At 41.6% G+C, this 13,395-nt stretch overlaps 1 protein-coding gene across 3 annotated transcripts in view; it reads left to right on the top strand.

Moving 5' to 3' along the window:
- The window catches only part of NISCH (nischarin), a 57,440-nt gene that overhangs the window by 30,712 nt on the left and 13,333 nt on the right, over positions 1 to 13,395 (top strand). Inside the window, exons 7-14 of one of the 3 annotated variants that reach the window (XM_034775019.1) lie at positions 443 to 538; positions 1,050 to 1,202; positions 4,560 to 4,628; positions 5,132 to 5,317; positions 5,552 to 5,680; positions 6,238 to 6,351; positions 7,659 to 7,775; positions 10,775 to 10,832. In XM_034775019.1, coding sequence (XP_034630910.1) covers positions 443 to 538; positions 1,050 to 1,202; positions 4,560 to 4,628; positions 5,132 to 5,317; positions 5,552 to 5,680; positions 6,238 to 6,351; positions 7,659 to 7,775; positions 10,775 to 10,807 — 897 coding nt within the window. In that variant the 3' untranslated portion in view covers positions 10,808 to 10,832. Of the gene's footprint in view, positions 1 to 442; positions 539 to 1,049; positions 1,203 to 4,559; positions 4,629 to 5,131; positions 5,318 to 5,551; positions 5,681 to 6,237; positions 6,352 to 7,658; positions 7,776 to 10,774; positions 10,833 to 13,395 lie in introns of those variants that run through there. The other 2 variants (XM_034775018.1, XM_034775020.1) reach the window with 2 other exon arrangements.

Below are 13,395 nucleotides of genomic sequence, written 5' to 3'. Positions count from 1 at the left end.
TATGATCAAATATCTGCTGCTGTAATTATAGTTAAACTTACTTGCAAGAGTCCTTTCCATTTGGTAAGAGTGAAGTATTCTGTCCAGTTAAACTGCCTGGGTGGCTTCATCATGATGAGAATTTTTACTTGTGCTGGGCAACTTTATTGAAAGAGCTTTTTGAATTTTGCTTCTTTCGGGTTGCCCCACTGATTTCATTGTCTGCTTTGCTTTGTCTTGACCAACTTCCAGTGCAATAGACTGGATCAGCTCTTGCTTGGTCCTGTTGCTTATTTATATTCTTATAGAAAAGAGATTTTAGAGGAACACTGTAAATGCTCTCTGTTGATCCAATTGAACACCTGGTATATCAGCTATCACCAGCATCTTCCTTTATTATGTTTGTTCCAATACTCATGTACTTGTAACTTTTTTTGTAAGGCTGTATTTTCCCTTTAAACAGATAAATCACTGTGGTGCAAATCTTATTAAAGGGCTGACATCATCAAAGCACACTTTAACCACGATGAGTATTCGGTTTTCAGCAACCTCAATGAAAGTAAGTGCAATTTCCCAAGGCTGGCAATTGTTTAAAGCATGTCCAAAAGTATTGCAGTTGCAGGAGTGTTTATCTGAAGTCATGTCTTGCTGTGTCAAGTGTTACTATTAAAACATATGACTGGAGGGTCCTATATTATCTTGAGAGGTAATGTCATTTTTATAAATTGGAAGGAAGTGTTTATTATCTGTGTACCAACTCTTTAACAGCTGAATTTACAGTTGGTATTCATGGCAACTGTAGTTATTTCTCAATAATCCTGGTGTTCATGCAGATTCTCTGCTTGGATTGGCTACTGCTGTCAGAACTCCCCATTCATATGCCCAAAATAAGCATAGTTCTTGCAGTTTCAACCCTGTCAATCCAGATATGAAATTCTATTACATTTAATCTGAATGTGTTATTTTATCCTTACTGAACTGTTGCAAGACTTGTTTTGAGAACTATTAGTTTTCCCTAAAGGCATAGTTGTAGTGCTTTAATAATGTTCTTTAATGTCTGTCTTAAACAGGAAATTCTAGTGCCTGAGGCCTCTGAATTTGACCAATGGGAGCCAGAGGGTGCCCTTTCAAGTTTTCCTGTGACAGCGGTTATCCCAACTTGGAAGACTTTAACAACTTTAGATATGAGTCACAATCGCATATTTCAGATTGATGATTCAGTGGTAAGACCTCATGGAGCTTAGTCTTCAAGACATTTTCTTGTTTGGAAAAAATGCACAGCAAGCATGCTGTGGAACAATCTAGATAGCCAGCAGGGCTTTACATTTACATCAGAAACTTCCATTTGTCTAGAGGATTTCCATTTGCACTCATATTTTGCTTTTAACTTAAATTGTACATTGACAATCTAAATCACAGAAAAAGCAATATTTTTGGGAGCAACTTAAGCAGGTTTGTTTAATTTCAGTAGTTTCTGCCCTCAGGCAAAGCAAGGGCAGGGGTAAATGCAGTGTCTGTATGCAGCATTTTGTGTATATGTGTATATGATTAGTTGAATTACAGGAATGCTGTAGATCTTCTGAAACTTTTATGCTTCAAACTAGTTTTATTCTTAACCCAGTTATATAAAACAAAATCCCATTCTGGGATAGAACTTACTGTATGTTACAGACCTTATTGGTGTTTAAAGGCAATCTTGAACCCCACCAGTTAGAGTAGCACAGTTGACAATGACTCACTATGAAAAGTCTTCCAAACATGAAAACCACATCCTAAGTATTCAGTCAAGACATTGCTTCCTTTGTTTTCCTTTCCATGCTGCTTCTGCAGTTCCCAAATTAAAGATAATTAAGTAAACTATGGGTTTTTTTATAGCTGTCACCGCTACGTCGTCTGTGTGCCTCACAAACACTAACACATTTTTCCTCGCAACCCATGTGTGAGATAGGGTAGTAGTTATCCTCATAACTCAGAGGGATAACTGGAACACAGATTAAGTGACTTGTCCAAGGTCATGAAGTCTGTGACATAGGCAGAAAAGAATCTGGATCTCCTGGATCCAAATCCAGGGCCTTAACAGCAAGGCATTTCTTCCTCCCTTCAGTGTTTGCAAAGACTGATCTTTAGGGAGATCAAAACCAAAACAAGTATATAATGCAGGCAGTATAACACCAAGTGTCTGAATGAGAATCCATAATAGACTTTAATTCTGCAATATGAATGAGTTCGAAGGCAAGGGTCTATATGGGAGTTTATTGTGGCCCTATAAATGTTTCCTTGAGGTATTAAGTTGGTGCATGAATTGTAGATATAATCATAGATTCATATAATATTAGAGCTGGAAGAGACCTCAGGAGGTCATCTAGTCCAATCCCCTGCTCAAAGCAGGATCAACCCCAACTAAATCATCCCAGCCAAGGCTTTGTCAGGCGGGGCCTTAAAACCTCTAAGGATAGAGAGTCCACCACCGCCCTAGGTAACCCATTCCAGTGCTTCACCACTCTCCTAGTGAAATAGTGTTTCCTAATATCCAACTGAGACCTCCCCCACTGCAACTTGAGATCATTGCTTTTTGTTCTGACATCTGCTACCACTGAGAAAAGCCTAGCTCCGTCCTCTTTGGAACCCCCCTTCAGGTAGTTGCAGGCTGCTATCAAATCCCCCCTCACTCTTCTATTCTGCAGACTAAATAACCCCAGTTCCCTCAGCCTCTCCTCGTAAGTCATGTGCCCCAGCCCCCTAATCATTTTCATTGCCCTCCGCTGGACTCTCTCCAATTTGTCCACATCCTTTCTGTAGTGGGGGGGACGGACCAAAACTGTACGCAATACTCCAGATGTGGCCTCACCAGTGCTGAATAGAGGGAAATAATCACTTCCCTTGATCTGCTGGCAATGCTCCTACTAATACAGCCCAATATGCCGTTGGCCTTGGCACACTGCTGACTCATATCCAGCATCTTGTCCACTGTAATCCCCAGGTCCTTTTCTGCAGAACTGCTGCTTAGCCAGTCGGTCCCCAGCATGTAGCAGTGCATGGGATTTTTCCTTCCGAAGTGCAGGACTCTGCACTTGTCCTTGTTGAACCTCATCGGATTTCTTTTGGCCCAATCCTCCAATTTGTCTTGGTCACTCTGGACCCTATCCCTACCCTCCAGCGTATCTACCTCTCTCCTCAGCTTAGTGTCATCTGCGAACTTGCAATTAATCCCATCGTCCAGATCATTGATAAAGATGATGTTGAACAAAACCGGCCCCACTTGATACTGGCTGCCAACTAGACATCAAGCCGTTGATCATTACCCGTTGAGCTCAACAATCTAGCCAGCTTTCTATCCATCTTATAGTCCATTCATCCAATCCATACTTTAACTTGCTGGCAAGAATACTGTGGGAGACCATATCAAAAGCTTTGCTAAGATCAAGATATATCACATCCACCCCTTTCCCCATATCCACAGAGCCAGTTATCTCATCGTAGAAGGCAATCAGGTTGGTCATGCGTGACTTGCCCTTGGTGAATCCATGTTGATTGTTCCTGATCACCTTCCTCTCCTCCAAGTGTTTCAAAATGGTTCCTTGAGGACCTGCTCCATGATTTTGCCGGGGACTGAAGTGAAGCTGACCAGTCTGTAGTTCCCCAGGTTCGCTTTCTTCCCTTTTTAAAATATGGGCACTATAGCTTCAAACTGGAGCTCTGAGCAATCATACTGCTCTCTTACATACAAGGCAACTCCTCCACCTTTCCTCCTGTACCTGTCCTTCCTGAACAGTTTATACCCATCTATGACAGTGCTCCAGTCATGTGAACTGCTCCACCAAGTTTCTGTGATTCCAATCACGTCATAGTTCCTTGATTGTGCCAGGACTTCCAATTCTTCCTGCTTGTTTCCAAGGCTTCTTGCATTTGTGTACATGCACCTAAGATAACTAGTATGAATCAGGATGCTTCCGTCTTGTACCGTCCTCCTTGTGTTTCCTCCCAATATCCCACTCCCCCACTTACCTCTGGGTTTAGGTCACCATCCCCCCGGCGAACCTAGTTTAAAGCCCTCCTCACTAGGTTAGCAAGCGTGCCTGTGAAGATGCTCTTCCCTCTCTTCGTTAGGTGGATCTCATCTCTTCCTAGCAATCCTTCTTCCCATGATTGAAGACTCCAAAGCCCTCTCTCGAGCTGACTCTTGCAATTTTTAGCTTTATCCGGATTGCTGCATAACCGAAATACCCATCGCTACTAAGGTGAAACATCTCAAATGAACTTGGGCTTTAATGAATGGCTTAATTGGGAGACAGCCCATTAGTCTGAGTATGAAGCCAGAATTTCAAAGTAGAACTTGACCTCACTTCTCAAAGTAGAGCTAATGTTTTTTTCAAGAAGTGCATGGTGCCACTTAGGTTGCTGAAGTACCATATTGTGTGAGTGAGTGATTTGTTTTTTGTCTTTGTTCTTTTTACTTTAGAGACTCAGGACATAGAAATATGCCTTTTTTAATCATTAATCAGCTGACAGTCTCGCAAATGTGGGGCGATTGACAGACGCAAAAGGGCATTTTACCACATAAAACCACTTTTTTTTTCCAGAAACTAATTCCGAAGATTGAATTCCTAGAATTGAGTCACAATGATGTGTCGCTAGTAGAGAATTTACAGGTCAGTGACATTATTGAGGATTCACTTTTGTCTCCAAAGTCTTGGGATGTGAGAGCACAGAGCTGCTTCGTTTGGACTCTGGTATTGGCTGCCTTTCTCATGAATAGTGTATTAAATGTAAAGATTACATTCTGACATAATTAAAAACAATTCGAGCTGACTCCCTCCATGTCCATGCTCCACCATATACTACTTTCAGTCCTCCATTTTCCCTCTCCTGTATTTTTTTTTCTTGTTTACTAGCTCCCCTGCAGTTCTTATCACTTTGCATAGCAGCCAGCTGGCAATGTGGGTCTGTAGAACTGAGCTAGGGGGATCTCTCCCTCCCTACATGGGCCCACGTGGATGAATGATACCATACACAATTTTTTTAGCAATGCTGACTAGTGTGCAATCTAATCTTGCACACAGCTGGGGTGAGCCTTAGCACAAGGTCTCCAATAGATGTTGTTTAATTTGACTGAATTGGTATGTGATGTTGCTGTTGTGTTCTGATGTTGCAGCATCTTTACAACCTCATTCATCTGGACCTATCCTACAACAAACTTGCATCGTTGGAAGGTGTTCATACAAAACTTGGGAACATCAAAACTCTGAATTTAGCAGGAAACCTTCTGGAAAGGCTATGTGGCCTTAACAAACTGTACTCGCTAGTCAACCTGGATCTTAGCAGCAACAAAATAGATCAGGTAACTGATTAGCTTCATTGCAACAATAAAATTAATTTTAACAAATTGTCCTTCAGATTATGGGCAATTGGTTTCAAAGTTAAAATACAGATATATAGATTTTTGTGCTTGCGGTATTATTATAGTTTTCCTGTTGTATACACTATATACTTTAATCTACATACTTACACATGTGTTCACTTTCAAAGAATGCAAATTTGAGTGACACCTATATTTATATGCAAATACTTTCAGATTGACGAAATAAGAAATATAGGAAGCCTTCCATGTTTAGAAAAGGTGGTCTTATCCAACAATCCTTTGAGCATCATTCCTGATTACAGGACCAAAGTGCTAGCCCAGTTTGGGGACAGAGCCTCAGAGGTAAGCCACATGGAATTTTTATTTGAATTCAGTACCTACAAATCTTTTTATTTTCTAAAATCTGTAGAGAAGACAAGTGGCTAGTTCAGCTTTTTTTGCACAGCTGTTAAATTTGCAAAAATTCCCTTAAATGTTTACTATGTGTTGTAGAGGTTTTCTGTTTTAGAGAATGAAACCAACTTACTCTTGACAATGTCAGTTATGGGAAGAAAACTTAAAGCCTCGTGTGGGTAGAGAAGCAGCACATTTAAATTTGAACACAGTTTTTGCTACAAAGGTGTGAAAATAGCTTTTCTGGCATTTTTGAACTTGCATTAAAACTTGTCTCAGTCCTTTGGGAGTAAGGGTGGGGAGGTCTGGTTTTCCATGAAAAGTAATCCTACAGACGTACTTAGTTTGCCATTATGGTACCAGATTACTTTAAATATTTGTATTAGTATAAACAGTCAGTGGTCATCTCAAAATAGTGGGGGTGTCTTGCTTCAATTAGTGCATCATTCTTTCAGTATTGCTACTGAGGCTTAACCAAGCAATTTGTCTTTATGGATTTTCTTCAGGTCTGTTTGGATAATATCAGTACCACAGAAAAGGAACTTGACACTGTAGAAGTGTTGAAAGCTATTCAAAAAGCAAAGGAGGTTAAATACAAACTGAATAACTCTGATAAGAAGGTGAGTTTTTAAGAGGGGGAGGATCAGGGGCTAGAAACCTTGTAAAGTAAAACATGGACAATATGGTGCTTGAAAAAAAAAAAAAAGACTTGTAGATGTTAAATAATATCTCAAATTACTCTTGCATCTATTTGGCTTACTAATGAAGCATCTATATTGTAACAACTTCTGCAAAACATGCTTTGCTTGCTTGTTTAATGTCTGATGCACTTTAAATGCAGCAATTTTGCACATTTTTCTTGTTCTGTTCCTTTAACTTCAGTAATGTCTTCTATGTCTTCCTTTCTGTGGTGGTCTGACAGATGGGGAGAAGGAGGGATAGATGGGGAGAAGGAGGGATAGATAGAATGATTTCACAATATACAGAGTGGCTAACTTGATGAGAAGCACAGCTATGCTGGTCCATGTTACAAGTTGCAAAGTCCATTCAAAGATGATCACTAAAAACAATTTCCACTGGTTATGCAGTAAAGTATTAAAATAATTTTCTAAAAGTCCCTCCCTGTTGGCACTGGTGGGGATTTCTTTGATTTTTTTTTTTTTTCTTGGAGAAACAAAATCAGGCGAGACCAACCCACCTCTGAGACAGTGCCTGCACTATGAGCTAGGAGTGCGATTCCCTTGCTCGGGTACACGTATTCACACTTGTTCTCATTGAGCTAGTGCAAGTATAAATAGAAGTGTAGCTGTGGTAGCATTGGTCGCAGCAGAGTGCATACCCACCAGTATCTGGCTCTTTTGTTCTTGGCACATCTCAGCTGTGCTTCTGCTACCTATGCTACTGCCATTTGTACTCCGTAAGAGCTAGTGCAAATGTGTACATGAACAGATGAAGCACACCCATCTCTTGTAGCGTAGACATATCCTGAGTACCTCTCACCTGCAGTTAAAGTATGTTTCAGGTTTGCACTTTTGACTGTGGCTGTGAGGCCAGTTATAACCAGACTGTCCAGAGTTGGCATTAGAAGAACTAGCAGAAGTTGCTCTGTCCTTGTAGTCACTCATCTGACTTGTGAAATGCACTGTTCCATCAGTCTAGATATAACAACTAGTTAATATTATCAGTATAATCAAAATGGTATTTTCCAAAATGGATACTTATAACAGGATTTCACTGTAACAGAAAATAAAATATAGACTTGAATGGATGTGAACTGAAAATTGTTAATGACAGCTGAGCTTTCACAGAAAATAAGCCACGTGATTATGTGGATTTGTTTGAGTTCTTGGATCTAATATTTGCTCTGTATGTTTGTCAGTGGTGCTAGATTCTTGTTTCTTTAACCACTACATACTTTCTTTATTAGATCAGTGAGGATTCCAGGCTCACTGCTGCCAGCTCCAAATCAAACTGTTCTTCTCTTACTGTTCATCCTTCCTCCTCTTCTCTGCCTCGTCCTGTCAGCTCCAGCCAAGGTAATCATGTATGTATCGTGCTGCTGGGTTGGGCCTCTTGGTCCTGTTTTTCTAGGCTGCATTGATATACATGAAGTTTATATACTGAATATGGGGCTTTGTCAGCATCAGTTGAAGCGTAAAGGCAAATGGGTATTGTCCCAGACATCTAAGCTATATTTATATTGGCAAAATTCTGACCTGTAGTTTTCCTCTGGTGGTGGTAACTGTGGTAGCTGTAGCATAAACCTGGTGCAAACCTTTTTACCACTATATCTAATCCTGCTGAAGCCACTGGTGGAGGACTACACATCCAGCTTTTCCTAATGTAGATAAAGCTCTAGTGCCCTAATGGCAAACCTTTATGTACAGCAGTGCTTTAAAATGACTTTTCTTCCCTGTTTGGTGTTGGGATATTAAGAGGGAATTGATGTGGTGGTAGTTCCCATATTGCTTTTTGACAAGAGACACAGTTAAGTCAGGAAACCTGATAGAAGGTAGAAAAAGAAGGGGAGCAGAGAAAAACATCAGTAGTAACAATATTAACTTGAGTGTTATCACACTGATTCTAACCCTGTGATCTCAGTATACCCATTGAGCCAAAATCCTTTTGACAGATGTTCATAAAAACAAACCCACTGCATAAATGTGACATACACAAAAGGGCTTTTGCAGCAGCCATTAACACTATTTATAGAGCTATGCTCATTCCTGCTGATTTACAGTAATGCTGATGCATGACTGAAGTTAAGAGAACATCACTGAGCTTTTTTGGCTTCAGTTGAGTTAGAAACACAGAAAATGATTAAATGGAAACAAATGGTAGGGGTTAAGACTATTTCTAATTCCTTAAGATGGTATTGCAAACAGGGGAATACGTCAATTGTGTGGGTTGGGATGGGAAGCAGTTGACCCTTTTCCTGTAAACATTTTATTCCGGGTGAGGGAGGTGGAAGTGTCCAAAGTTCATGCTCCCATTCTGGGAAAGAACAAGATGTTACCAACATTTCTGCAAAATCTCATGAGGTTTCCCAACATCATCTTCTATGAGAAGGCAAAGATTGTTATGATAGCACTCGCATGATTATTTGTATGTGACCAATATAGGAATAGACATATCAAAGCAGACTCGGTTACCTTTTATGTACTTCACCTAACCTTTCAATCTATTTTAGTTTTCTTTTGTAATCTACAGATTAAATGCAGTCAATTTTTCTAAAATCTGGACAGCTGCTACTTAATTTGTGTTAGGTATTTTGATTCTGTAATTGCTTTTCCAAGTACTAAAGTATTCCATATTCTAGGTCATTTCTTGAGAGTGGAGTTTTTGTTATAATATATCAACATGTAGCTTTAGATGGGCATCCATGAAGAAGTAAAAGGAAGGTGGGAAATAGCTGCAAAAATTGGAATTAAAAAATTGCTGGAAAATATTTAGGTTTATTCTTTTTCCTGTTATTGTAAATCATTAGGAGTATGTTAAATTGTGGACTTTATTGACTGAAGTGCTCAGTCATCTTGTAGAAATTTGCTGCAAGAAAGGTAGTGAAAGGATTGAAATTTATTTACCTTAAATCTTTAGTAAGTTGCTTTAGTAACAAGATGGGAAAGGCTAAAATTAAAAAAAAAAAAAAAAAAAAAAGTTGGAAAAGAAGTCCAACAACACAGCTGGCTATTATTGAGGTCAGTTTATAAGACTTAATAATTGTAAGTATTTGGGCATCCTGAAAGGGGATTTTTAAAATCTCACTTGATTTTAAGAATTCTAGTTAGAAATTTTGAATTATGCAATCTAATTATCAGTTTCACTGTTAAGCTTGTTACTACCAAGAACTGAACTGCAGTCCCTGACACATTGCTTTTATGAGCTGTATTCTTTGCTCTTTCAAGACATCTGTTTCCATGATATATTAATCACATTAAATGTTACAGTAAATTGCTTACGGGAGAGATGTAAGTAGCTAGACAGGAAACAATATACCAGAAATAATGCTTTAGCGGCCTCTTAGCTACTTTTGTTCCCTACATAGTTAAAGCAGTGTTTCCCCTGAAGAAATAACTTTTTTCATCTGAGTTGGGAAAGAATATTTGATTTGACTTTATGATCTTTTAAAGCCGATCTAGAAAGTTGCATCCATAACTTTTGTGCAAGTCCTATACTTCACATCAAGAATTACAATATCAATAAATGGTCCACTCGTTTCTAATCATTAATTAAAAGTATTTATATGAAGTGCTTATATAAAACAATCCTTATCATTGGTAGCATTGAAAAATTGATCCACTATATCATGTGAATAAACACTATTAATATTACATAGAGCTTCCCATACAACCCTTGCTTATACACACTCAGGCAATACACACTTGGACAGCTAATCCTTCTGTAACTCAAATCAGCTATTCTGAATCAGGTAAAATAACAGTTTAGGATTAGTATTTTGGATACCAGCCACATTTGAGCTATCTGAGTATGTGTGTATGTGAAGGGTTTGGATTTGGTGGGATTTTGTAGCTGTAAACTAGTAGAACATAAAGTTGTGAGAGAAAATCGCAAAGGAAGCACTGCATTTTTCAGTATTGCTCTACCAGCCAATAAACATTTAAAATACATTATTCAGATTACTACTGAGTTTATTGTACCAAATGTGGAGGCTAAATTCAATCATTTGTTTGAAAGTCCTTCTCTAAGGGTATGTCTACACTACGAAACTAGGTGAATTTATAGAAGTCGATTTTTTAGGAAGCGAGTTTATACAGTCAATTGTGTGTGTCCCCACTAAGCGCATTAAGTCGGCAGAGTGCTTCTATAGTACCGAGGCTAGCATTGACTTTCAGAGCGTTGCACTGTGGGTAGCTATCCCACAGTTCCCGCAGTCTCCGCCGCCCATTGGAATTCTGGGTTGAGCGCCTAATGCCTGATGGGGCAAAAACATTGTCACAGGTAGTTTTGGGTACATGTCATTAGTTGCCCCTCCCGCCGTGAAAGCAACGGCAGACAATCATTTCACGCCTTTTTTCTGTGCAGACGCCATACTGCTTTCAGCAGACAGTGCAGTAGGACTGCTAACCGTCGTCATCCAACCACCGCTTCCGCTGCAACTCTGCTCTCCTGGTGCCATGAATCCACCTCGCAGGTCCTCTCGTCGTTCTTTATAAATATCTATTCTCGTGGCATCCCATCATCATCCACCGCTTCCGCTGCAACTCTGCTCTCCTGCTCTTTCCTTGATAACGAACTTCTCCATGTTGTCTGTCATGGGCTCCCAGTAACGTGTGTTCCTCATCAGGAAATGTGCGCGGTGCTAACCGTCATCATCCACCGCTTCCGCTGCAACTCTGCTCTCCTGCAGACGCCATACCACGGCAAGCATGGAGCCTGCTCAGCTCACCGCTGCTGTTGTGAGCGTTGTAAACACCTTGCGCATTATCCTGCAGTATGTGCAGAGCCCGCAAAAGCAGGCGAGGAGGTGACGACAGCACGATCACAATAGTAATGAGGACATGGACACAGACTTCTATCAAAGCACGGGTCCTGGCAATTTGGACATCATGGCGGTAATGGGGCAGGTTCATGCCATGCAACGCCGATTCTGGGCCCGGGAAACAAGCACAGACTGGTTGGACCTCATAGTGTTGCAGGTCTGGGATGATTCCCAGTGGCTGCGAAACTTTCGTGTGCATAAGGGCACTTTCATGGAACTTTGTGACTTGCTTTCCCCTGCCCTGAAGCACAAGAATACCAAGATGAGAACAGCCCTCACAGTTGAATTACTGTTGGGGATGTTGAAATGCCTATAGTTATCCTTGGGGACCCAGCCTACCCCTTAATGCCATGGCTCATGAAGCCGTACAGAGGCACCCTGGACAGTAATAAGGAGCAGTTCAACTATAGGCTGAGCAAGTGCAGAATGGTGTAAGAATGTGCATTTGGACATTTAAAAGCTTGCTGGCGCAGTTTACTGACTAGGTTAGACCACAGCGAAACCAATATTCCCGTTGTTATTGCTGCTTGCTGTGTGCTCCACAATATCTGAGAGAGTAAGGGGGAGACGTTTATAGCGGGGTGGGAGTTTGAGGCAAATCGCCTGGTGGCCGATTACAGTGTGACAGTTCTGTTTGTTTCTCCTTGATGAAAACCTGCCCCCTTGGTTGACTCTACTTTCCTGTAAGCTAACCGATCTCCCCCCTTCGATCACCGCTTTCAGAGGCAATAAAGTCATTATTGTTTCAAAATCATGCATTCTTTATTAATTCATCACACAAATAGGGGGAAAACTCGCAGGGTAGCCCAAGAGCGGTGGGTGAGGAGGGAAGCACCGGGTGGGGTGGTGGATGAGGGGAGGCAGGAAGGACAGTGCCACACTACAGTTCAAAACTTATTGAATGCCAGCCTTCTGTTGTTTGGGCAATCCTCTGGGGTGGAGTGGCTGGGTGCCCGTAGGTCCCCCTCCCCACATTCTTGGGCATCTGGGTGAGGATATGGAACTTGGGCAAGCGGTGCAGCGGTGGCCTGTGCTCCTGCTGCCTTTCCTGCAGCTCTACCAGACGCCTGAGCATGTCTGTTTGCTCCCACATTAGGCTTATTAGCCTCTGGGATGGAGATGATAGGAGGAGCGTAGAAACATTTGCAGCTGCGGGAGGAAAAAAAGGGAGAGTAGTATTTAAAAAGATACATTTTGGAGAACAAAGGGGAAGACTATTTCACACTGAATCAAGCGATTCACATTACATAGCACATATGCCTCACCCCCACCCCTTTCACCCCCACCGCGTGGCTAGTATCAGGGAAGATCCCTCTCAGCCAAACACGAACAGCTCAGCATGAATGGGCCTCCACCCACCGCTTTGGCAAAGGCTTTTAGAGTACCTCCAAGAGACCTTCATGGAGATGTTCCTGGAGGATTTGCGCTCCATCCCCAGACACGTTAACAGACTTTTCCAGTAGCTATACTGGCCGCGAATGCATCCCAAATCTTCAGGGCAAATTAAACATTAAACACGCTTTTAAACCCTGTATTATATTTACAAAGGTACACTCACTAGAGGTGCCTTCTCCGGCTTCCTGGATCGGGAGCCCACTTTGGGAGGGTATTGGCTCCAGGGTGATGAACAGTTCCTGGCTGCTGGGGAGAAGGGATTCTCCGCTTGCCTGCTGCACAGATTCTTCTCCCCATACAGCGATCCGATCCAGTACCTCCTGTTCGGTCCATGCTGGAGCTCCTTTGCAATTCTGGGACTCCATGGTCACCTGTGCTGATCAGCTCGCCATGCTGGCCAAACAGAAAATGAAATTCAAAAGTTCCTGGGCCTTTTCCTGTCTACCTGGCCAGTGCATCTGAGTTGAGAGTGCTGTCCAGAGCGATCGCAATGGAGCACTCTGGGATAGCTCCCAGAGGCTAATACTGTCGAATTGCATCCACGCTACCCCAAATTCGACCCAGCGATGTCGATTTCAGCGCTAATCCCCTCGTCGGGGAGGAGTACAGAACTCAATTTTAAGAGCCCTTTAAGTCAACAAAAATGGCTTCGTCGTGTGGACGGGTGCAGGGTTAAATCAATCTGACGCTGCTAAATTCGACCTAAACTCGTAGTGTAGACCAGGGCTAAGTGCAGATCTCAATGCAGCTACTGATACCGTCATAGTAA

The sequence above is a fragment of the Trachemys scripta genome, chromosome 7, assembly GCF_013100865.1.
Source record: "Trachemys scripta elegans isolate TJP31775 chromosome 7, CAS_Tse_1.0, whole genome shotgun sequence".
Lineage (NCBI taxonomy): Eukaryota > Metazoa > Chordata > Testudines > Emydidae > Trachemys > Trachemys scripta.
This window is presented reverse-complemented; position numbering and strand designations above follow the sequence as displayed.